Source organism: Armigeres subalbatus, chromosome 2 (assembly GCF_024139115.2).
Source record: "Armigeres subalbatus isolate Guangzhou_Male chromosome 2, GZ_Asu_2, whole genome shotgun sequence".
Lineage (NCBI taxonomy): Eukaryota > Metazoa > Arthropoda > Insecta > Diptera > Culicidae > Armigeres > Armigeres subalbatus.
The window spans coordinates 418,818,590-418,843,012 of record NC_085140.1 but is presented as its reverse complement, the minus strand read 5'-3'; the positions used below and the strand labels follow the sequence as shown (position 1 = coordinate 418,843,012).

General features: G+C 41.2%; 1 protein-coding gene across 1 annotated transcript; it reads left to right on the top strand.

The window, feature by feature from the left end:
• The first annotated feature begins 11,479 nt into the window (after positions 1–11,479).
• LOC134213425 (cytochrome P450 CYP12A2-like) lies at positions 11,480–23,471 on the top strand. Its single transcript, XM_062692472.1, has 7 exons — positions 11,480–11,992; positions 21,510–21,756; positions 21,822–21,938; positions 22,001–22,273; positions 22,333–22,489; positions 22,553–22,801; positions 22,866–23,471. Exons 1-7 carry the CDS (start codon positions 11,797–11,799, stop codon positions 23,190–23,192), a joined length of 1,566 nt encoding a protein of 521 aa, XP_062548456.1. The 5' UTR covers positions 11,480–11,796; the 3' UTR covers positions 23,193–23,471.
• The last annotated feature ends 952 nt before the right edge of the window (positions 23,472–24,423 follow it).

Here is a 24,423-nt window from a genome sequence, read left to right as displayed (position 1 = left end):
CGGAGTGGCCTGTGAAGTGCATACAAGTTTTTTCCATTCAGGTCGGTGCATGATTGCACATCGCCAACCACACAGTCTGCGAAGGGTCTGCAAATCGTCTTCCACCTTGCTCGTTGGATCATTGTCGAGAAACAACTTCACCGTTTTACTGTCCAACATTCTGGCTACGTGGCCGGCCCACCTCAGTCGTCCGATTTTCGCGGTGTGAACGATGGATGGTTCTCCCAACAACTGATGCCCGATATCTTGCCACGATGAAGATCCAAATTCTCTGGTGTTATTGTTACCGGAGGTCACTAGTGATCCCAAGTACACGAATTCTTCAACGACCTCGATTGAGGTACGATAAAGTTGCGTGCCGTAATATCAATGTCGTCGGCAAAACCAAATAGCTGAACGGACTTTGTGAAAATCCTATCATTCATGTCGATCCCTGCCCTTCGTATTACTCCCTCCCGACCAGTTAGTCATAACAAAATTTTATCACAATTATATCAATATGTGTTACAAATAACAAAACTTGCAATAATTTTATTGTAAATTCTTTTTTTTTTGATTTTAAGGACGGCTACGCAGTCTTGAATTATTGAAACAAGATGTATATTTATCCGACGTTTCGACACGGGGATGGTGTCTTCATCAGGGGAAAAAAATACACCATCCCCGTGTCGAAACGTCGGATAAATATACATCTTGTTTCAATAATTCAAGACTGCGTAGCCGTCTTTAAAATCGAAAATATACAAAAAATATACAGTCGATTTCTCAATAGTTAAAAATTCTCTGTCAAAGATGGAGGAAAGAAAATTTCATGATCGTCATAACATAATGTGTTATGTTTATTTTCACCGAAAAAAAAGTTATATTTTTGTTCAATTAATAAATAAGAAGAGGTTTTGGTTACAATTTTTATTATTTTAACTACTAATGAGTGATGGTACATGCTTTAAAACAACCGCTGTTATAAAAAATTGCTATAACAGAATAACAAGTTCTGTTACAAATCTGTTGCTACCTACTGGCCAAAGCGAAGTTGAATAGCAGACACGAAAAACATCACTTTACAGAAACTTTCGGCGCGTTTCGAAGGAACTCGAGAATGCCCATGCAACTTGAACTACGCACATCACCCGATACATCGGCGCCTTGAGCAACCTATTGAAAACTATTGAAAACATCTATTCTCTCCAAACTCAGTAAAAATTTCAAATATAGTCAGTTCTGGAACACACATCAGATAGATGTAAGATACGTGTATTTCGGCTCATCGCTTCATTTTCTTTGTATATAAAAGGACCCGTGTTTCGGACGCGCGCGTCATTTCCAATCGAGATTTTGAGGAGGTCAGTCAACGGCGTCCGGTAGCGGTTCCACCCGGGTGGCAGCAGCGGCATCAGTGGCGGTCATCGATGGTGGAGTAGTGTCGGCTGGCAATAGCGCAAACTAGAGGTTGCTGATAGTCATTGAACATAAGGTCGATACAAATATTAAATTTATTTTATGTCACCCCCCCCCCCCTTCAACTTTCCCAAAATAGGGGGCGAAAATATTTTTTTTTATTATGTATATAAATTTTGAACTTTATGCATCACTGTTTTTATCTTGATACAAAATATATCATTTATAGACCATTATTGTGTCCCAAGAGTATTTTAAATGAAAATACGAACATATATCTCTATCGGCATAAATATTCTATATCCTATACTTACAGATTCCGTCTAAGCACCTTGCAATATATGGCCGACCCATTTCCATCCACGTTTTCGAACATCTATTGTTATCGGTATTTGATGGCTTTTTAGTTCATGGATCAATCCGGTTGGGACACCGAATATTTCAAAAACTCGCGAAGGAGGCCCAAAAAAAAATCCCACTTTTGTCATCTATGATATCAGACTGTCAAGACATTGAAGTCCTCCGATCACCTGGCTACTGCAAAGTTTGAGGGGCTATTTCCGTTGACACTCAACCACCTGGTGGACCGCCGCAAAAAAACATACGGTCAGCTTGTTAAGCACACACAAAAGAGCATCGCAATACTAATATAGCGTTTCGTGTTCATTAGCCAAACCAGAGTCGTCTAGATGTTCCACAACAATAACAACCAAAGCAGCTCAAGGTATGATACACGGTCAATCGCACCCACCAAGATCTCTTCGATTATGCTGAGAAGTAATAGTGCAGATGAAATGCATCCTTGCCTCACATCAACGACTACCAGAATGAGGTCAGACAAAGCTCTGACCCTATTTGAACATCCCTTGCATCCCTGGGCGCATAACAGATCTTTGAGATTCAGACAGCATAGGGTCACCTCCGCCGACTACCGATCGATCTTGGAGCCCCTTTAGATTTCCTGCATCGGATGGCTGTTTTTCGAAGAACGCAGTAGAGACTATAAGCAGCTGTTCGAAGTGATCGAACCAACATTTCAGCTTTCCAAGTCAGTGAGTTATTGAGGCGATAATCTTCGGTTGTTGCAGCCATCTTTTCTTCATCGGCCAGGATGTCCACCCACGCCAGCCTGTCCTGTCTGCAGCAACGCCCGACTCCCACTTACAGAGATACATACCGTAGACGGGACTCGTACTTTACTCCTCTGATTCTTCCCGTTGCTCAGCCTTTGATTCTATACGCTTCTCAATCTCCAGTCCGGTTACATCTGTAATCTATTCTATTCACTGAGTGCGCAGCTCATCCAAGTTGATCTCGCCGGTTTTGATAAAAGTATTCTTTGCCGCCCATTTCTATTCTACGCTGCCACCTTCCAGAACATCCACTACTTGAGTTCCATATTCTTCAACGAACGATCTCTTCACTGCTAGATCTTCTAGTTGATCTATGGTGAATCGACACCTGAGTGAATTCTCCTACCGCTGAAAGCTGGAAATTCGTGGTCGGATCTTACCCATTTAAAAGCGTTTATTACGGACTCAAGAAGAAGGCAAGGTCGCCATTTTCAGGTGATCCATTTCCAGAAGAACCAAATACTAGTTCTCACAATTAAAAGCGGTTCTAGAGAAGTAAGTCAAACGCTGTTGGCTGCAGACGACGGCAGCAGGCAAGATTCCGCCCGGATGATCATGTGAGTGATCATTTGATTGACTACCGAAAATCCTTCGGTCGTCTGAATCACGCAAAACTGAGGGGCGTCTCTAGAAGCAAGGAGGTATAAACAAAATCCAGAGTCCAGCACAATATAATCGCTAAAGTGAGGCATGGCTGGATGTATTATATCTCTGTTGCTGTTGTCCATAGTAATCGACGACATCATGGGCCACTCTAGCAACCCACCACTACCTCGACCCAGATGACAAAACTGCAGAACTAGCGCAACAGTGGAGTAAACTGAATGACCTGGTTGAACGCTCCCCTCATCAACATCAACAACACCGAATCATTGGACGTGAACAACTCCAACTCCACGGTAGCCGGGCAAATAGTGAAGAAGGACGAAAATCAAAGCCAGTCAACGTTGGGTGGGCAATGCACCAAATCTCGAATACTCAACTCTAACGTGGAATCTGCAATGTTATACGGTAGTGATACTTATTACGTATTAGATGTTCCATACTTCTCCCCCAGAAGTAGTACTGGGAGGTAGTTCCTGGGGGAAACGATGGTGGAGCCAAGGGAGTTTAGTCGGTATTACCGGTATGGTCGAGTCCGACACTCCAGTATACTTCCGTGTGGTAGTTTGGCAACTACAATGCACGTGTACTGGGTTAGTGTGTAAATGCATTCTCCCTTGTAAAAAAAAAAGATTCCATACTAGGTACGTATTAGCAGAGATCGCATAGATTTGCAAGTATTCATCAACCGATATCAACGTTTCACAGCTCGGACCTGGTGGCCTCACAACTGAATTCTGAATGTTGAGTCCCATCGACGACGCCATCGAAATCCGATACCAACAGCAATTCCACAGTGTGACGTAGGCCTGTCACCTGTCACGTAAGAGCGGAGACGAAATCTGCAAGCAAGCGCTGGAATCCGTCCCACTTTATAAATACCACATGTATATGGGGCTCAGAAGGAAACCAACATTGCCTATGTATTGTATTATATTTATTTAGCTATTTTTACAAAGCAATAGAGATTTATTTTGAAACTGTTTGGAAGAATGTTTTATTTCCCATAAATCAATTGGAACTATAACTCTCAAAAAGCAAGGTTATTTTTAGTGTATCGTACCTTTGCTTGGAATAAGGTAAACGAAAATCTGCAACCAGACGCCTGAGAAGACATCTCAGATCGTGTGGGGGTCGGGAAGCGCCCAGGCAGCAATCATCGTCCATGAGCTATTGCATCCTCTTTACGGGTTTATCCGAGGTCGTATCTATGCTGCTAACAAGTAGCATGGGATTCCAATATTTTTTGGATCGTGGACGTGCTGATATGGCGTGCTTCAGCGATTCACCGATTCTACTTCAGACGTCACCTAAGTATTCCGTATATAGTCCGGAAAGTCTGCAATTCCGAGCCTATGCAAGAACGTCATGAAACCACTATGTTCAAAAAACACATCAGAAGTACATCTGACCATTGCCCCCATTGATTCAACCATTTTGAGTTTCATACTTGACTTAAACAAAAGCTTATAATTCTAGCAGTACTTTGGTGTTATGGATTCAACAGTTTACTTAGAGTTTATCAGCAAAACCAGCCCTTTCCAAAAAGAAAAACAGAAATTTCTACAAAAATAAGTTCCAGTACTTTTCTAATTATTTAAATTTTGTCCTAAATTCACTACTGGATAAATATGTTCCAAATATTCATATTCTTTGATTTTTTCTAAACATTATTTACTATCATTTTCCATTAAAATTTTGAATTTTCCATGGAATAATTGCATTTTAGACTTCTTTTCGTTTCCTTATTATTTTTTTTATTCCCCCCTCGTACATTTCAAGAGCTTTCGGACATAAAATAAATTTAATATTTGTATCGGCTTAAATCGATTCTTCTCAGGGACATCATTATATTCAAAAGAAAATATTTAAACAATTTATTTACTTGATACTTGATGAGCTGGGTTCTTCCGGCATACGAACAACGTGACCAGCCCACCGTAGTCTGCCGTGTTGTATAAGCTTAATAATATCCAGCCCTTTATACACCTGGTAAAATTCGTGATTCATGCGACGCCGCAAGATACCGTTCTCCTGTTTACCGCCGAGTATTGTCCGCAGCACCTTACGCTCAAACACTCCGAGAGCTCTCCGATCAGCCTCCTTTAACGTCCATGTCTCATGGCCGTATAAAGGCACCGGAAGAATCAGAGTAGTATACAGCGCGAGTTTTGTTTTCGTTTGCAGACTACGGGACTTAAGCTGGTTACGAAGTCCGTAATAAGCCCTATTTGAAGCTGCAATACGCCTTTTCACCTTGACCTTAGACCAGCGGTTCTCAACCTGGGGTACATGTACCCCTGGGGGTACCTTTGCTGGTCTCTGGGGGTAACTGAGACAAAAATGCGTAATGGCGGACGTTGTATTAAAATTGCAGAGTATACTAATGTTATTAACTTTTTTCGAATACACTTAACGACTGTTTTTTTTCAGCCTATTCCGTTAAGGTGGTTATACAACAAAGCCGCAAATCGGCCATCTTGGAAACTACGTGCCTTTTCTTGTGATTTTTCAAGAACACGAATTGAGAAGACCACAATGCCCATGGGGATGAAACATCCGTAGATCGTTTGCTTACTTGTGCTGAACAATCGACTTTAATTTCAGCATTGTACGAAAATTATTACGCTAGATTTGAACTTTTGATAATAGGAGTAGAAAACCGTGTGGTGAATTTGAAATTCACCACCTTGCTTGATTGTATAATCACCTTAACTTGACGTTAATCTGCCAAATATAACAGCATCAATATTTTCTGTTGAGCATATTTATGGGTGCCCGACGTTAGGCATCAATACATTGAGCCCTCTTTTTTGCATAAGCAAAGTGGGATACATGTCCATGCGGTGAGCTACTTGAGTCAAATTTTGGAATTAGTCTTAACTTAACATAACATGTATAACAGTTGCACATAACAAGCATCGTCATTTGAAAAATCGGGGTTAGACATTTTGAAACAAGAATTACAACGTATATTTTTATCAAATTACCATTATCATCATTCGAATTTCTTGTTGATAGTTGGATGACAAGTTTCTGTTTCAAATTTGGTATTTTTTGTTTATTTTTTTTTCTAGGAAATCAAGAATTCAAAGAAGTCCCGCACGACGGTATCTTGACTAATTCATAATTTTTACTTCGTAATTGTCTTTAATCTTTAAAGTTGGAGTCCTGGAGTTTATAGAGACCATGCGTTAATTACGTAAGGGTTTGTCATTTTCTTACACTTCATACTTAAGAAGTAGAGCGCGGAAGAGGATGAAAAAATCGAAAACTTCTCTACGTAACTAGTGTACTGCACAATAGATGCCCGGGGTAGAAGTTCTATGATTGTGACCCATTTCTATCCAAAATAAGCCATGATCTAACGTTTTTCGTCTCTTAAATTACCATGTGAAACTATTCTTTCATAGCTTCAGTATCAGATTTCTGCTACATCGGTTTGTGAATGAACAATCGAAATACCTACATACTTGATTCCCTAGGCATAGAACATGACCAAATCCGGGACTCCTCTTCAATCTGGTCACATTCAGCATGATCTTCTTCTGCAATTCATATTTCCGCTGAGTTATGGAAGGTTCAAGAGAAACGACGTAGTATTATAATTTAAGTTTCTCAATTAAAAGCCCAAGTAACTTAATTTTTAAAAGATCCATCAAAAATTCACACTTCTTTGGAGTACAAAAAAAAATGTCAGAAAAAATATGTCAGAAATGGACACCTAGTGATATTCTTTTAATTCCTGGAATTTCGTACAGAATTCCAAAGTTTCACTCATAGTCCCATATTCTCAAAATATTGTCTGATACTAATGAAAATCATAATTTCGAAAATTTCCAAGAGTTTTGATAGTTTATTTTTATTTTTCAATGGCTTAATGTGAATCAAGGCATTTCCAAATATCAGCTGTTAAGTTTATTGTTAACTGCGATGTCAGCCAATCTATTATTTTTGCATGCATATATTTTGAGGCTAACACGTTGAATTGAAACTCTTAAGCCTAGGAAAGTTTAAAAGAAAAACTTCCAAGCCCAGATCGGGAATTGAACCCAGCCGACTTCACCGTGGTCGTGAAGCGAAAGACTATCATTTTCAGGAACTATTGATGCAAGATCGGCTGAAACTTTTATATTTAACTTTACGGCTACGCATTCTTTATTGATAGAAACGGGTTTATTCGTTTCCGAACGTCTTACTCGGGGATTGTGTCTTTCTCAGTGGGTAATTATTTGTATCGTTTCACGTCTAAGGTTTCGTCTGAACTGTCTGAACTGTTTTCTGTTGGTACATTATTACGGAACACTAAACATAGTGATATCACAGTACTGGCCAATAGTACTATTTCAAGAACTGTTTTTTTAAATATCAAACACTTTTATTTTTCATCGAACACCAACATCTAAATTTTAAGTATTTCGTCGGTAACCCGATGAAACTTTTTGAAATGAACCGGTGCCAGCGAAAGTGGAACAAGTTACATAGAGTAAATTTTTCAGGAGACGCATATTCCCAAACACATCGAATAATAAATTCATATTTGCAATTTTTTGCAATTTAACTGTACCAACATGTTATGCCTGATGTGCCTAAAGATAGTAGTGAAAAATAAGCAAAGTTTATGATAAATTTCAAGTTTATTAGACAAATTGCACATGTACCACTATTAATGGGAACAAAATGAAACAGAAACCGAAAAACGTTGACAGTAAAAGTGGTACATGTACATTTTTCAAATCATTCTAAACGGCAGTAAACTATCTTGAAATTCAAAAAAAATCTTTTAAATAAGCTGATTTTAGTGGGTGGAACTGTACATGTACCACTTTTTCTGGCAACGAAATGGCCATTGTGATATATAACAAAAAAAATGTGCATATCTCCAGATTTAGTTGCCAAAAATCACTTTTTAAAAATTCCCTTACTAGATTTTTGCAAATAGAAGCCGTTATAGTAAAAAACTCAAAATTGATAAAAATGGTTTATGTATCACTTTCGCTGGCACCGGTTCAAATATGAGCCAATAATAATAATAATATTTTGAAATATGATAGCTCAATTTTCATTGAAAAAAAAAAACAAGGGGTACCTCAAGCAATGCAAAGGTCTGAAGGGGTACCACTCATGAAAAAGGTTGAGAACCGCTGCCTTAGACAATTTATAGATTCAAATACAACCTTCTCGAAAAATGCTGAAATTACTAATGCACTGTTACTTATTCACTGGTGGCGTTCTCATTAATTTGGCTGTTGTCGGTAAAAAGTGAAATTTCTTCCTATAAACATGATCAATATAAATAATTGATTGTCTATTTTTTCTTACATTGCATAAAATGAAAAATATTCACTAACTTTACATTCATTGTTTTGAAATTAGAGCAACTACTGCTCGAGTTTTGATCGAAATGGCGAACATTGCTTTATAAAAACTCAATGCAGCCAGGCAAAAATGTTGTAATCAGGGATAATTGCCGATTAAAGCCGCTTTGTTAGTTGAAAATGATTAACGATTTTTCCGTTTATTTTCATAAAACGTTAATCAATGGTATCGTTAACGTTCTCCGTTAATTAAACGTTACGCGCTGTATTATTTTTCACGTTAAGAGTTTTCGAAATCCATTTTTGAAGGAAAACTTCAACTTTTCCATATTTTGTTTATGTTATTGGCAAAACTTTTTATTTGAAAAAAGTTTTTATTTAAAATATGTAAAATTTATACATAAGGCGATTTAATATACAGAAGAATTTTACAAATAAATTTGAAATCATATAAAATTTGCTTTCCAATAAACGAACAGTTTGCCAAAGTCATCATTACTCAGCTATTTTCGTTAGTCAGATGACGATTATATGACACAAGATAACAATATATTTTATAAGGGACTTATCAAATTAGATTAAACACATAATATCAATAACCAGGGTTCGTACTTTTCGTTTCGATGAGACGAAATCAAGCGTTTTTCGGGTCGGAGGAGCATCTTTTCTCGGACTTTGTAGCGAAAAACATCTTTCTCCCATCCCTCTTTTTTGAAGAGCGAACCTAGAAGATAAGCGAAAATCATGCCTACTTGATAAATTTCAGTTTTTCGTTTCATCACTTTTACACGCCTCACTCACTTTTCAATTTTCGGTAAGCAATTACAAAAGTTTTATGATCGCAACGGGATTCGAACCTAGAACATCAACAATGGGATGCGGTCACTATAGCCATACCACCACATCGACTGCATGTAAGGAATAGATTGTTTGTTCCATAAAGGCTACTCTTTCTGAAATTAGTGATGGCACGAAAATGAAGAAAGGAGTGAGAAAACGAGCAAATCAACTTTTCGCGGCACTGGTAGTGAGGGAGAAATGATTATTATTTTTATTATCTTTATTAATGAGGTTTTGAATGATATCAACGATGAATGATATCAAGGATAACAATCAAAATCATCAATGATTTTTGTGTGTTTAATTCTACAGCGATGTTTACAGCATTATTTAAAATAACTTCTCAAGTTTAGAGATTATAAAATGAAATTCTTCTGCTTTGGATTGGGGTGGATTGATTGAAGTATTAACTTGTATTTGTCAAACGGACAATAGATTAAAAAAAAATATATGTTGGGTCCATAGTTAACAAACGAACAACTTTTTATTGAGGTAATCCGTTTTAAGAAGATCTAGATTATTGAATAATGTAATCAGCAATGTTTTGAATATCCGGAGCAAAAAATACATTGCATAGCAACGTTACAGCATAAGTAGATCATTATTGATCGCTCGCGCTATGTTGTCAATTGATGCCTAAGAACGAATTGAATAGAAAGCAAATATATGTAGTGAATAACGCATGTTTCATTTAACGATCGGTATGTTTTTATATATTCTTAAGTACGTTTACCATATTACGAATGAGACAAGGAACGAGATCACCAAACATGTAGTAACTTGTGTAGTAATGTATGCTACAAGCAACACCTTTTCCATATCAAACCATATAGGTAGTCCCTGTTCAGATTTGAGATATTCATCTTAAGCTGCCAAGATCTCGTATATTCGGAAAGGACAGCTTGGAAATTTTGTCAGGTCAGGTCTTCAGAATTCATGCTTCTTCTTCTTCTTCAATGGCTCTACATTCCAACTGGAACTTGGCCTAGCTTTTCAACTTAGTATTCTATTAGCATTTCCTCAGTTATTAATTGAAAGCTTTTCTATGCCCGCCATTGCATGAGTATGTATCTTGTGTGGCAAGTACAATGGATACACTATGCCCAGGGTGTCGAGAATGTTTCCAACCCGAAAACATCCTAGACCGGACCAAGAATCGAACTCGCCATCTCCGGATTGGCAATCCTACGCCTTTGCTCGCAAGGCTACTGGAGACCCCGGAGAATTCATGCTTATATACAGCTTTTTCCAGCCTTGAAATTCATGAGGATACTGAGTAAGAAGCTTGCCCCCATCATTACTTTTGTCTGTGCAGTGCTTTCGTCAAAACTTTTACAGTATCGCACTCGGGATCCATTCGCCTTTCGAAAAATTTTGATTTGAAAATTTGATTCCTTCCAACTGACTTCTGAACTGTCGCGTTGCGGTTTTCAATCGAGTTCAAAGGAGGTCCGTCCTCTTCCATTCAGAGCTTACTCTGATCTGACTCGGTGTCTGTTTTCTTTAGGGGTCGTACATTAATTACGTAAGCACTTATGGGGGGGGGGTCTGCCATCTCCATATAAACAAAAAAATATTTGTAAGGGAAAAATTTAACATGAGGGAGGGGGTGTTGAAAAACCTAGAAAAAATGCTTACGTAATTAATGTACGGCCCTTTAATACAAAATTATTGAATAAGGCTTCTTACTTACAGATACGTATTTCTACCTCTACAGTAAGGTTCTCTGCAGTATCTCATAATGGACTCGACATTCTTGAAGTTCTATGGGGAATCGTACATACGACTTATAGGCAAAATTCCGCCTTTTTAAAAAAATATATATATAGCCGGTGTTTTTTTTATCAATAACTGCTTGTTTTACAGCTCATAGGCTACATATAAACAAACCACCAACGATCAGGCAATGAAGATATCAAACCAAACAAACACGTGAATAAACCTACACCACTGCTAGAAGTCAGCTTTTGCGTCGTGGATATCAAAAGCAACCTGCGCTGAAAACACTTCAAATCGTCAATACACCACACCATATTCCACGGCGACAGCTGTGTTGATGCCGGACTCTGCTGGTGGACTCGAGATGCGTAGCGCACAAATACTAGGAGCCAGGCGATCACGCGTCCACAAAACAGAAACTGCGACCACCGAAAAAAAAGTTCAATGTCATCCATCCGGGCGAGGGTAATGAAGATAATGACTATGATGACTGGTGTTCCGATTCGCGATCTCCGCATCGCGTTGTCGTTGTTGTGGTTCGCACTAGTTCGCAGTACTGCTCCCGCTGCTGTCAGGCCGATATCTTGCTGTAATCGATACCACTGGATCCATATCAGTTTGACCGAGGTAGCTGATAACCCAAATCGCACCTAATCAAAGGGGGTTTATTCTTCCACTTGGCACGGTGAGATATTAAACGACCAGTCGCCGGATAATTTCATTTGCAAACGTTCCTCACTCCAAGTCAGTCCGGTTGAAGAAGGTTTCGCAAGTTGAACGCAAACATGCTGCGCCAAGCGGTGAAAGTGAACAACTCTTTAGTGGTCAGTACGGTTCGGTTCCGTAGTACTCAGGCCCAGGCTGCAACAATTGATAGCGCTGCGGACGATGCCCGTGACCAGGAATGGGACAGTGCCCTGCCCTACAGCAAAATTCCCGGCCCGGGAGTGTTTGAGATGCTGAAAAATTTTGCCCCGGGAGGTAAGTCAAGTTCGTGAGCAAGGTCATTTTCGTTACTCACTCTATCTGACGCGTGTCTCTATTCGGCATGGGTGTATACGATAGAAGTGAGTCAAAGGGCCGAGTAGTTAGGGAAAATATCCATACGATGAAAATAAAATGTATTTCGAAGGAAATCATTGGGTCACGAACAATGGCAGAAACTAGGTCAGGTGGTAGCACAAGAAGGCACAATTTGCTCGTGAACACCTTGCTCCAAGCGTGGTACTGTGGTTTGAAACATAACGGAGAGTGATAATTTAAGCAATTCATTCACACCACCATGTAGCAAGAGCGTGTGTTTTGCTCGCTGTAGCGTATATCGTGCATGGATGTAGTAGATCCAATGTGTGATTGCGGCGATAAAGGTTCATGACTGGTAGCGGATATAAAAAATGAAAACAAACATTTTTTGTGAGTTCTGATGATTTTTGACTCATCAAGAAATACGTACATATAATCAAAACACAATGGCGCTTTAAAGATGAAGATAGACTAACCCTGATGGATTATTCTGAACAATCAGATTAGTAGTCAATTAATAAAAGAAACTTTTTATAAATAAAAGCATTTAATGTAGAATTTCGTTACAAAATATCATTACGATAGAATTCACCTTCACTTGTCTAATTTTTCAAACTACATATAATAAAATTTATTCATTTTCCTCATTGCCATGGCGTGAAACTTATTTAGAAATCACATGTGTCCGCAATTCGAGGGTATGTTTTTTTACTAGCTTTTGAGTTTGTATTCATATTTCTAAAGCTGTTGATGGAACAGATATCGTTTAATGTTAGCTAGTTAGAATTCGATCCAATAATGAATGATGGTGTGGTAGTGTTAAAATGCAAATCTTGCTTATAAACCATACTGTGATAAGTGGGATTCATAGTGTTATCATTTCGCTGATAACGCAAGGTATATGAATCATGGGCATTATGATTTCTGTGAAAGACCAATTTAAAACTGAGAGAAAACAGTTCTGTTCATTATTTCAAATTCTAGGTATCTTTTCGTATAATAAAGTTGTACAGCTCGGATACCCACATTAATATACACCAATAATTGACTCAGCTCAATGAACTAGGCAATTTTTTCTGTATTCTTCAACAATGGCTCGACATTCCAACTGGAACTTGCCTGCTTAGTGTTCTATTAGCATTTCCACAATTATTCATTGAAGGCTTTTCTATATCCGCCAATTGGGCTTTTAGGGGTATTGCGATCATAACATATTCATTTCATTTATTCAGACTAAGGCCGAAGTGGCCTGTGCGGTATATAAGAGTATTCTCCATTCGACTCGGTCCATGGCTACACGTCGCCAACCACGCAGTCTACGGAGGGTCCGCAAGTCATCTTCCACCTGATCGATCCACCTTGCCCGCTGCACACCTCGCCTTCTTGTGCCCGTCGGATCGTTGTCGAGAACCATTTTCACCGGATTACTGTCCAACATTCTGGCTACGTGCCCGGCCCACCGCAGTCGTCCGATTTTCGCGGTGTGAATGATGGATGGTTCTCCCAACAGCTGATGCAACTCGTGGTTCATTCGCCTCCTCCACGTACCGTCCGCCATCTGCACCCCATCATAGATGGTACGCAGCACTTTCCTTTCGAAAACTCCAAGTGCGCGTTGGTCCTCCACGAGCATCGTCCAGGTCTCGTGTCCGTAGAGGACTACCGGTCTAATGAGCGTTTTGTAGGTTGTCAGTTTGGTACGGCAGCGAACTCTATTTGATCTTGCGGAGTCCAAAGTACGTACGATTTCCAGCCACTATGCATCTCCCAATTTCTCTGCTGGTATCATTTTCGGCGGTCACCAGTGAGCCCAAGTACACAAATTCTTCTACCACCTCGATTTCGTCACCACCGATGCAAACTCGCGGTGGGTGGCTCACATTGTCTTCTCTTGAACCTCTTCCTATCATGTACTTCGTCTTCGACGTGTTGATGACTAGTCCGATCCGCTTGGCTTCCCTCTTCAGTCTGATGTAGGCTTCCTTCATCTTCTCAAAGTTTCGTGCCATAATATCTATGTTGTCGGCGAAGCCAAATAGCTGGACGGACTTATTGAAAATTGTACCACTCGTGTTAATCCCTGCTCTTCGTATTACCCCTTCCAAAGCGATGTTGAATAGCAGGCACGAAAGACCATCACCTTGCCGTAACCCTCTGCGGATTTCGAAGGGACTCGAGAATGCCCCTGAAACTTGAACTACGCACATCACCCGATCCATCGTCGCTTTGATCAACCGTGTCAGTTTATCCAGAAATCCGTGTTCGTGCATTATCTGTCATAGCTGGTCCCGATCGATTGTATCATGTGCGGCTTTGAAGTCGATGAATAGATGATGTGTGGGCACGTTGTATTCGCGGCATATCTGCAGTACTTGGCGAATGGCGAACACCTGATCCATGGTGGAGCGTTCGCCCATAAAACCCGCCTGGTACTGCCCCACGAACTCTCTTGCAATTGGTGCTAGTCGACGGCATAAAATTTGGGAGAGTACCTTGTAGGCGACGTTCAGCAATGTGATTGCGCGGTTGTTGCTACAATCCAGCTTATCGCCCTTTGTGTAGATGGGACACACGATATTCCATCCACTCCTGCGGCAAAACTTCCTACTCCCAAACCTTGGTAATGACCCAGTGCAGCGCTCTAGCCAGTCAGTGCCTCACCACCGTGTTTCAATAGCTCTCCTGGTAGTTGGTCAACCCCAGGGGCTACGTTGTTCTTCAGCCGGCCAATCTTCTCCTGGATTTCCTGGAGATCCGGAGCTGGTAGAATTATGTCCTGCGCGCGTTCCCCCAGGTCCATCACCATACAGCCATCTTCGTCTGCCACATCGCTATTCAGGTGCTGCCGCCACCTTTGGATCATCTCACGCTCGTTCGTAAGAAGGTTCCCGTTTATGTCCTTACACATATCAGACTGTGGCACGTGGCCCTTACGTGAACGGTTTAACTTCTCATGGTACTTTCGTGTGTTATTAGCGCGGTACAGTTGCTCCGTCTCTTCACGGCCTCGATCTTCCTGCTGTCGCTTTTTTCTTCGGAAAATCGAGTTTTGTCTGTTCCGCGCCCGTGTGGTGTTGCAGCAATCTCGCCCATGCTGCATTCTTCTCTTCTACTAACTGCTCACATTCGCCGTCATACCAGTCGTTTCTCTGATCCGGGGGCACCGTGCCAAGTGCAGCGGTTGCGGTGCTACCAATGGCGGATCGAATATCTCTCCCTGCCATCTTCAAGAGAAGCTGCGCCTAGCTGCTCTTCCGTTGGAAGTGCCACTTCCAACTGCTGCGCGTATTCTTGGGCTAGTCTACCGTCTTGTAGCCGCCCAATGTTAAGCCACGGCGTCCGACTTCGACGCGTGTTGTACACCATCGAGAGTTTTGAGCGTAGGCAAACTGCAACGAGGTAGGATTCAATATTCGCACTGCGGTAAGTGAGGACGTTCGTGATGTCGGAGAAGAATTTACCGTCGATTAGAACGTGGTCGATTTGGTTTTCCGTTACTTGGTTAGGTGATCTCCATGTGGCCTTGTGGATATTTTTGCGGGGAAAGAAGGTGCTTCGGACTTCCATTCCGCGGGAGGCTGCGAAGTTTATGCATCGTTGGCCGTTGACATTCGATACGGTGTGCAGACTATCCGGTCCGATGACCTGTCTATACATTTCCTCCCTTCCTACCTGTACGTTCATGTCACCGATGACGATTTTGACGTCCCGCAGTGGGCATCCATCGTATGTCTGCTCCAGCTGTGCGTAGAACGCTTCTTTCTCGTCGTCGGGTTTCCCTTCGTGTGGGCAGTGCACGTTGATGATGCTATAGTTAAAGAAACGGCCTTTAATCCTCAGCTTGCACATCCTTGCGTTGATTGGCTGCCACCCAATCACGCGTTGGCGCATCTTACCCAGCACTATGAAGCCGGTACCCAGCTCGTTGGTGGTGCCATAGCTTTGATAGAAGGTAGCCGCTCGATGCCCGCTTTTCCGCTTTTCCATATAATTCATCGTAGATCATCCTGTCGCAACCTGCGAAACCTAGCGACTTGCAGTTCCATGTTCCAAGCTTCCAATCGTGTTCCTTTATTCGTCGCCTAGGTCTTTGCCGATTATATCGAGTCGCATTATCTCTTATATTGTTCGTAATTATTGGTTTTCCAGGCGGCTTATTGGGCCTGCACAAACCTCCTGTCTCGTCGGAGGGCCGTCGTGTCAGGGCTGGGCTTACACAAGAACTTGGGCTTCTGCGCTTTGAGCGGCACACGGTCGCTTTGGTGGGGCCTACTTGCGGATACATGCAGCTTTTTATAGGAATTTAACAGGGCCCACTGTTAAACCCCACCACATCCTAGGCAAGCCCCACAACTCGCAGATGGCCTGGGGAGGGATCGTCAAGCCCTTGGACATAGTCCCTGCTGCGATAATAACATATATTGATTCTATTATTAAAATTGAGTCTAACATCGAAACTTCATGAATTTTAGTGCACGGAGACTATTTTAAATCAATTTCGAAAAACTGAATAATTTCGCATATTGAATACCCCTAACTCGATTTTATTGGCTTAGCAAATGCTGGGTAATGCGTACCTGAAAGAATAAAATAGACCCCATTTCGCGGTCCTTAGCCTCTTACCCAACAACTATTACCCCTACGTCTTCGTGACGATGGCCGGGATACGAGCAAGCGTAGGGAAGATCGAGTAATCAACCCCGGCGGGAACTATGGTCGTATGCTGACAGCAAAGGGTGGATTTGCTCCCCTCCGGAGGTGCAAATGTGATCGAGCGTCAGTTCTCGATGTTAGGAGTGGCTCTCAACAATGTCGGTTCCCCATGTTAGGAGCGGCTGATCATCGCCCGAGTGCCAGCGAGGGACTCTAAGGAAAACTCTGCACACCATGCTGCATCCTGCCAGCATCGACAAGACAGCCCCTTCAACGCGATGTAGGTAGCGCAATCCTGGTAAAGTAATCTACCGAATATTCTACAGTTACAAAAAGAAAGGCAAAAGTAGAGCTAACGGATTGATTCAACGGCAACAGACCCGACAACGAATGAAGGACAACGATTGGAAAGTCGGATTTTGGAAAGAGAGATTTTTTAATGAACCCGCACGTGTTGGGCTTCTGGTTCGTAAGCTGCAGAAGGTTGGCGTGTGTGTGGCAGCAATCCAGGAAATACGGTGGCCCAGAACTGGAGACCATAAATTCCGGGCGGTGAATCACATAGCTCACACTTCATTCAAGTACCACATCTACTATAGCGGCGGGGACAGAGCAGAACGTGGAGTTGGCTTCATGGTGATCGGGAAGCAGATGAAGCGTGTTATTCGGTGGAAGCCGATAAGCGACCGAATTTGAGTCTTGAGCATGAAGGGCAAATTCTTCAACTGTAGCCTGATCAGCATCTATTTCCCAATGAAAGGATAAACCGGATGGCGTGAAAGATGCGTTCTATAAGAGCCTTGATAAGACCTACAGAGAGTGCCCAACATACGATGTAAAGATTGTCATCTGGAATGCAAAAGCGCACATCGGAAGAGGAAGTTTCTTGCGCCCTGTCATTGGTCTTTATTCCGCTATCAACGATAATGGTCTACGACTTGTGACCTTTGCTGCTGCTTGAGGGATGGCAATCAGCAGTACCTACTTTGCACGTAAGAATATCCGCAAATACACCTGGCAACATCCCAGTGGAGACACTTGTTCACAGATAGACTATGTGCTGATCGACTGACGGCATTTCTCGGATGTTATAGCTGTAAGGTCCTTCAGAGGCCCGAACATTGACTCGGATCACTACCTTGGGCGTTTTAATATCCAACGCTTGCCAGTTGAAGAAGTTGCTGAACAGTACTACCAAAAGCTGGACGAGCGGATAGGAGATGCTACCGGATCTGGCGACGTCAACAGATTGTGGGAACATATCCACGAAGCTGTGACTACAACAGCGCAGAAAGTGTTAGGCACTGCACAGCGACGCCAACGAAATGGTTGGTTTGAAGAGGAATGCCAGCGAGTGACGAACGAGAGGAATTTTCTGACAGGCAAGACTATGGTGGCAGCCAGGTGGAAGGAGCTCTTCGAATATTTGTTGAACGGTGAACATGAAGGTGTATTAAGAAGAAGGATGGACATAGTCGGCGACGGAGAGGAGAGAGGAAGACCTAGTGGTGTTGGTGCTGATGTAGTGCTTATGGGAATGTGTTTGAAGTTGTTGAAGAATTTGTTTACCTTGGAACTCTTGTGACATGTGACAATGATGTTTCCGGCGAAATAAAAAGACGTATTGCTGGCTGTGTGAAAAGGGGCATTTACAGATTACGTTACCACCTTAAGTCCCGGAAACGAAATTTGCTTTATACAAAACTCTGATTCTACCAGTGGCCCTATATGGACATGAAGAATGGACGTTAAAAGAGGCTTTCGGGGTTTTCGAGCGAAAAGTGCTGCGTACAATACTCGGAAGGAAACTAGAAAATAATGTTTGGCGCAGACGCACGAATCATGAGCTGTATCAAGCTGTAGCCAACCGGGTATCCAGGTAGGTAAGTATTCCCGTATCTTGCGGGAAATCACTGTCAAGTTCATCCCAAACGAATAACATGCTTCGTATGAAGAACCAAAGAGTATTAGACCCTCATTCCTTTTGAACGAATTTCTCAGAATGCACTATCGATCATCACATGCGTGTTGACTGTTCGACATTTGGAAAGTCATCGTGACTATTTTAAACAAGGTTGTTTATGATATCGAGAAAGCATTCGCTCAAAAGCAATCATGCAAAAGCAAGATACATATTGAGGGTGCTTTTGATGTCATATGTATTGGAAGTCGCACGTTGTCATGAGCTACCTAATATTATAAACAAACGGATTCAACAGATGTTTCAAAACCAATATCTCTACTCGACATTACGTTAAGCCAAGGGGAAGTAGTATCTTCACTTTTGTGGAATCTCGCTGCAGAGCTTAATTTAGCTTTTGAGCTTACTCAATAATGGCGTTCATGATTCACCAATGACTGCCTAACATTGGTAGCTACTTGTAAAGTTGGTGTCACCAATACGGCCTTTCGGTTAATCCGAAAACATTTATAATTCTTTTGTATGGCTTACGTGCAATGCTGACAAACCTTTCGTAAAATTTAGGTTCTTAACCTAAATGTATCAAATGGATTTACACAACATTTTGAGAAAATTATTTAAACTCTTTTAGTAGAATGTCTTCACCTGTCATTAGACGAGTTTAGTACTATTCCATTTGATTCCACCAAGTTTTGTAATCTTTACAGATACGTATTTCGACCTTAAATGCAAGGCCACCTTCAGTGTCTCGAACTTGACTCGACGACACATGTTATGCTACCTTAGATCTAACTTCATGATGCAATCTCTTATCATTTTCTCTTTTCACCTCACTTACTTCCGCTGTTAGAGCTAGAACCAACGGGAATGAAGGGGCGATTTCCTCGATAATAATCTCCTCGAGTTAAACACGTAATCTGCACAGCGGCGGATTATAATTCTCCTAATTGAATGTAGTTGTAAATACATAGTCTTAGTTTAGATCTAGTTTAAAATGTATAATGTTTCATTTCAGTTCGGAATAATTGAATAGTTTGGGTTTGTTTACCGTGGATATAAAGTCGTACAAAAGCGTGAATATAGGGTTAGGAAAAGGAATAGCTAATTGTGGCGATTTAGTAACTATAGTTTTAAGATATGGTACTCTACCTGTCCATTGCTTCTAGTCTGTATTGTCGATGTGTGTCCCAAGGTCCCTAATGAAAGGTGCATTTCAGTTGGAATATAGATCCATTCAATGGAATAATGGAGAACAATTGATGATGACCTATCTCCACTCTATCGAAAGCAATGGTTGCTATCGACTGAAAGCAGTAAAAAATCTGTTCCTGTTTTTAACCGACTGAGCTCATAGAGCTCAATTAATTAAAATGGAATTTTGATACATAAAGATTCACCATTTAAGATTAATTAATTTTCTCTTGAGTACATTGTATCTTGAATACAACAAGCAACATCGTGATCACACCTTTTTGAACTTTCTGTCCCTTAACTTAAATGTTTCTTCCCATTGGTAAATTCACTTCCATGGTATTTTATTTATGTTCAATTTTTGTCGTGATTTTGAGTTCCCTATCGGGCGGTAAGATGCGTGGCTCCAAATTTAAGATCATGTTGAAGGTGGCTGGGTCTGGTCTAGGAAATTTTCGGGATGGATTGTCTCGACTTTCCTGGGCATAAAAGTATCATCGTGTTAGCTTATTTATTATAAAGAGTAATGTTTCATGTACTGACCCAGCACCCGCGTAGTAGTTGCCAAGCGTACACATGGCAGTGTACCGGAGTGTGGGACACTCACCCACTAAACACTCCTTATTGGGCACCGACCCTAATTTCCCTCGGAACAGCTTTCCAGCATTACGTGTGAGGAGTCGACTGTGATTGAGGTTATGTTCCCGGCTTTCAGTCTTAATAGGATCATACACGTTCTAAACCTGACGTTTCGGTCACATTTATTGTTACTTTTTCAAAGCATTATTTCTGGAGGATAGGCTGTACTTAATGTACTCATTGACACAGGCATTCACACCATTACTTGGATGCTCATTCTAACATGCCATGCCATAACAATACCTCGAGGAGTCAAAAGCGGTAACTGCGTGGGCCAACAGATACTACGCTAAAACACTCCTACTTCAGCACAATCCGATCACTCACTCTTCTGCCGAAGCAGATCATACGCGCTACCCAACCGAAGTAGGAGCAGTCCCCATGCACCTTGGGGGTTTTGGTACGTCATATTGTTAGCTTCAGCTTCAGAGTTGAACCGAGCCTGGCAATACGACCGGGTTTACACCGTTACGCTCTACTTCAGAGTATCAATATTCCAGCGTAACGGGACGTGCTAGCCTAATGATATACAAATGCAAAAATGGGAGCTTGGCTCAAAAACCTCGTAGTTAATAACTGTGGAAGTGATGAATGAAAACTAAGCTGCAAGGCGGCAATGTCCTAGTAGGATGTAATGCCAAGAAGAAGAAGAAGAAAAAAATATAGGCTAAATTGTAACGCATTTCTCGCGCTTAGTTTCATAGGGCGTAACTGTATTGATCGATTTCTCTTCGTCGATGTTTTCTTTTTAGTATTCCACGAAATTGCGCTAGTTTGTCGATGATTTAATGGTTTTGTTTGCTAACGGATGATTGTATCTTGCACCACAATCAATAATCACGGTTGTAGCTTTTAAAACAATTGAGTTATTAACAAAATATAAAATCGGTAAAGAGAAATCGATTAATACAGATCTAGATTTATATTTCCACATTTATTCGATTTTTCGTTTTTTTTTCTGAATTGGTGATAAAGAATTTCTGTGAAAAGTAGCAATTAACCCTTGGAAACCCATATGTAGTTTTCGTATCCTTCTCAAAATAACATATCTCAAATGTTTGCCTTTTTAAGGCCGCTACCACAATGCCAACTTGCCACAAATTCATCGTCTCTTCCGTGAGGACTATGGTGATTTGGTTAAGATGCCGGGCGTTCTCGGACGCAATGACGTGCTGATGAGCTTCCGACCGGACGATTACGAAACCCTGTTCCGCAACGAAGGTCAATGGCCCATCCGACGAGGTATCGATACGTTTACGTATTACCGGCAGAAAGTCAGACCGGATGTGTTTAAGGGTCTTGGTGGACTGGTGACTGAGTGAGTAGAGGATGAAAACGGTATGCCATAGCGATTGGTCGGGTTGATCGGTATTATTTTTACAGACAAGGTGAAAACTGGCAGACTTTCCGCACGGCGGTCAATCCTGTTATGCTGCAACCAAAGACGATCAAGCTGTATGTTGACAAACTGGATGAGGTTGCACAAGAGTTCATGAAAATGTGAGTATGAAGGAATTAATCAATTCTGAATTATTGACGAATAAATTTTCCAAACAATTCAGCATGTTGAAAATTCGTGATGACAAGAATGAGCTGCCAGGAGACTTCAGTCAGTGGTTGAACCGCTGGGCATTGGAGACCATGGGTGTACTTGCCTTGGACACCAGATTAGGCGTTCTGGAGGATTCACAGTCCGAAGAAGCTAAACTGATTGTCAGCAATATTCGACAATTCTTTGAGTTAACGTATCAGCTAGATGTATTGCCATCCGTGTGGAAGTATTACAAGACACCGACATTCAAAAAACTGATGATCACGCTTGACAAGCTGACTGAGTATGTATTCGCCGGACCCGGGGTGGCCTTTTTTATTTACAATTGATTTCTGTTTGTAGAGTAGTGATGGCCAAGGTCGATGACGCTGTGGTCAGGTTGGAAAAGAATCCTTCAGCTCCGAGTGATACCCAGAGTGTGTTGGAAAAGTTGCTGAAGGTGGACCGACACGTCGCAATTGTTATGGCTTTCGACATGTTACTGGCTGGTGTGGACACGGTGTGTGCCCATAAAGATGATTAATAATCGAAGTTCCACTAAATGATTATTATTTAATTACAGACGTCTTCGGGGACTACAGGAATTCTTTATCTTTTGGCCAATAATCCTGAAAAGCAAGCCAAGCTTCGTGAAGAAATTCTTAAAGTTTTGCCCAAAAAAGATTCGCCGTTGACTCCTGAGAACATGCGCAATCTTCCATATCTGCGTGCTTGCATTAAGGAAGGTCTGCGCTTGTGTCCACCAGCCGCAGGAAATGTGCGTGCCGCCGGAAAGGATCTCGTTCTACAAGGCTATCAGATTCCGAAGGGGGTACGAGCAGTTGATTTCGTAGTTAACGATAGGCGCAATTAATCTGTTTATTCCTTTTCCATAGACTGACGTTGCCATGGCATCTATGATCCTCAACCATGAGGAGAGATTCGTAGAAAGGGCCAAGGAGTTCCTACCGGAACGATGGCTCAAGGAGGATGGCTATCCGAACGCCAAGGATGCTCATCCGTTCCTGTATTTGCCGTTTGGTTTTGGAGCACGGACGTGTATCGGTCGGCGCTTGGCCATGCTGGAGATGGAGATGATAATTTCGCGTATCACCCGGCTGTTTGAGTACAGGTGGCACTACGGTGAGCTGAAGATCACAGCTACGCTGATCAATGTACCCGTCAACGAGCTTCGGTTCCAGATGACCGAGTTGAAAGATTAGAATTGATGTATGTATGTATGTATTATTATAAAATTGTTGTCCAATAATTTATTCAAGCTAGCTGGGTTTAAAATAAGAGCTCATGCATAAATGATGTCATGTCATGATAATTTGCCACGCCTCGTCGAATTATTTTTTATTAACCATATTTTTAAGGTGTTATGGCATTTCAGAAGCTTTTTTCCACCCAAGAAGCTGACATCATATAAGCAAGAGTCCAAAGGGATATTGTAACTGTATTTAAAATATCGATTTATTTTATATAAACTCCCTTATTTCAGTCCAAATATTGTGTTTTTTTTACCTTGATCACATCTCCATACTGCAACCAAGAGTAATACTTCAGTATGCATCGGAAAGCATTTGTGGAATCTTCGCCTTAAATAGATTACCGCTTACTAGTTCAGAAACCATGGGATAAAAATATAATCCTTAGGGTTATTTAGCCGAATGCCATTCAGCTGAATGGGGTTTGGCCGAATAGTTGGAATTACTTTCCCTCATAAGTGTGTGAAGTAAGTAGTGAGAAGTGTGATGTGATTGGCGAGAGTAGAAGTGAGAGGTGAGAATTGCGAAGAGTTATGAGAAATAAAAAGTGAGAGGTGAGAATTGCGAGATATTCATCTAGATAGACTAGAGACTTGAAAAGTAAGAAGGAATATTGAAGAAGAAAGAAAGAATGATGAAGACATTGGAAAAAGCAATATGAGGTGACCAGGGTTGTTTTTCAGTAATGTAAATGTACATAAAATCGAAACGCATGCTTCAAAATGACCAAACTTCGATGATGAAAGAATGCAGAAATAAAAATAACGATAGGAGAAGGTAGAAGAGAAAGACAGAAAAAAAAGAAGGAGGAATTAGGAAAAAAGAATGAGGATGAAAGAAAAAGGATAAAAGACGAGAAAGAAAATGAAAATATGGAAGTATTTGCCTTTATTGCTATTACTTCAATTTTGTTCTTACCCCTTCGAATTGCCGATCGAACATGTTATTATTGAGATCGCTGGTTCATCGTCGAAGTGAAAAAATCTGCTTCGAAGAGCAGATGATTAATTAATGCGTGTCATAAGACGAGCTTTTACCATTCCATTTTATTCCACTACTTTATTGTACCTTTGACAGATACGTGTTTTGACCTCAACAGTAAGATCGTCTTCAGTGTCTCGTACTTGACATTTTGTATTTCTCAACTCGCACTTCTCACTACTTATTTCTAATCACTCATTTT

Excerpts from the sequence above, each read along its gene's own strand:
- LOC134213425 (XM_062692472.1), top strand. The coding sequence starts at position 11,797 with ATGCTGCGCCAAGCGGTGAAAGTGAACAACTCTTTAGTGGTCAGTACG. Across the intron at positions 22,274-22,332 it reads ACGCTTGACAAGCTGACTGA|AGTAGTGATGGCCAAGGTCG; the intron begins GTATGTATTCGC and ends TTCTGTTTGTAG. Across the intron at positions 22,490-22,552 it reads TACTGGCTGGTGTGGACACG|ACGTCTTCGGGGACTACAGG; the intron begins GTGTGTGCCCAT and ends ATTTAATTACAG.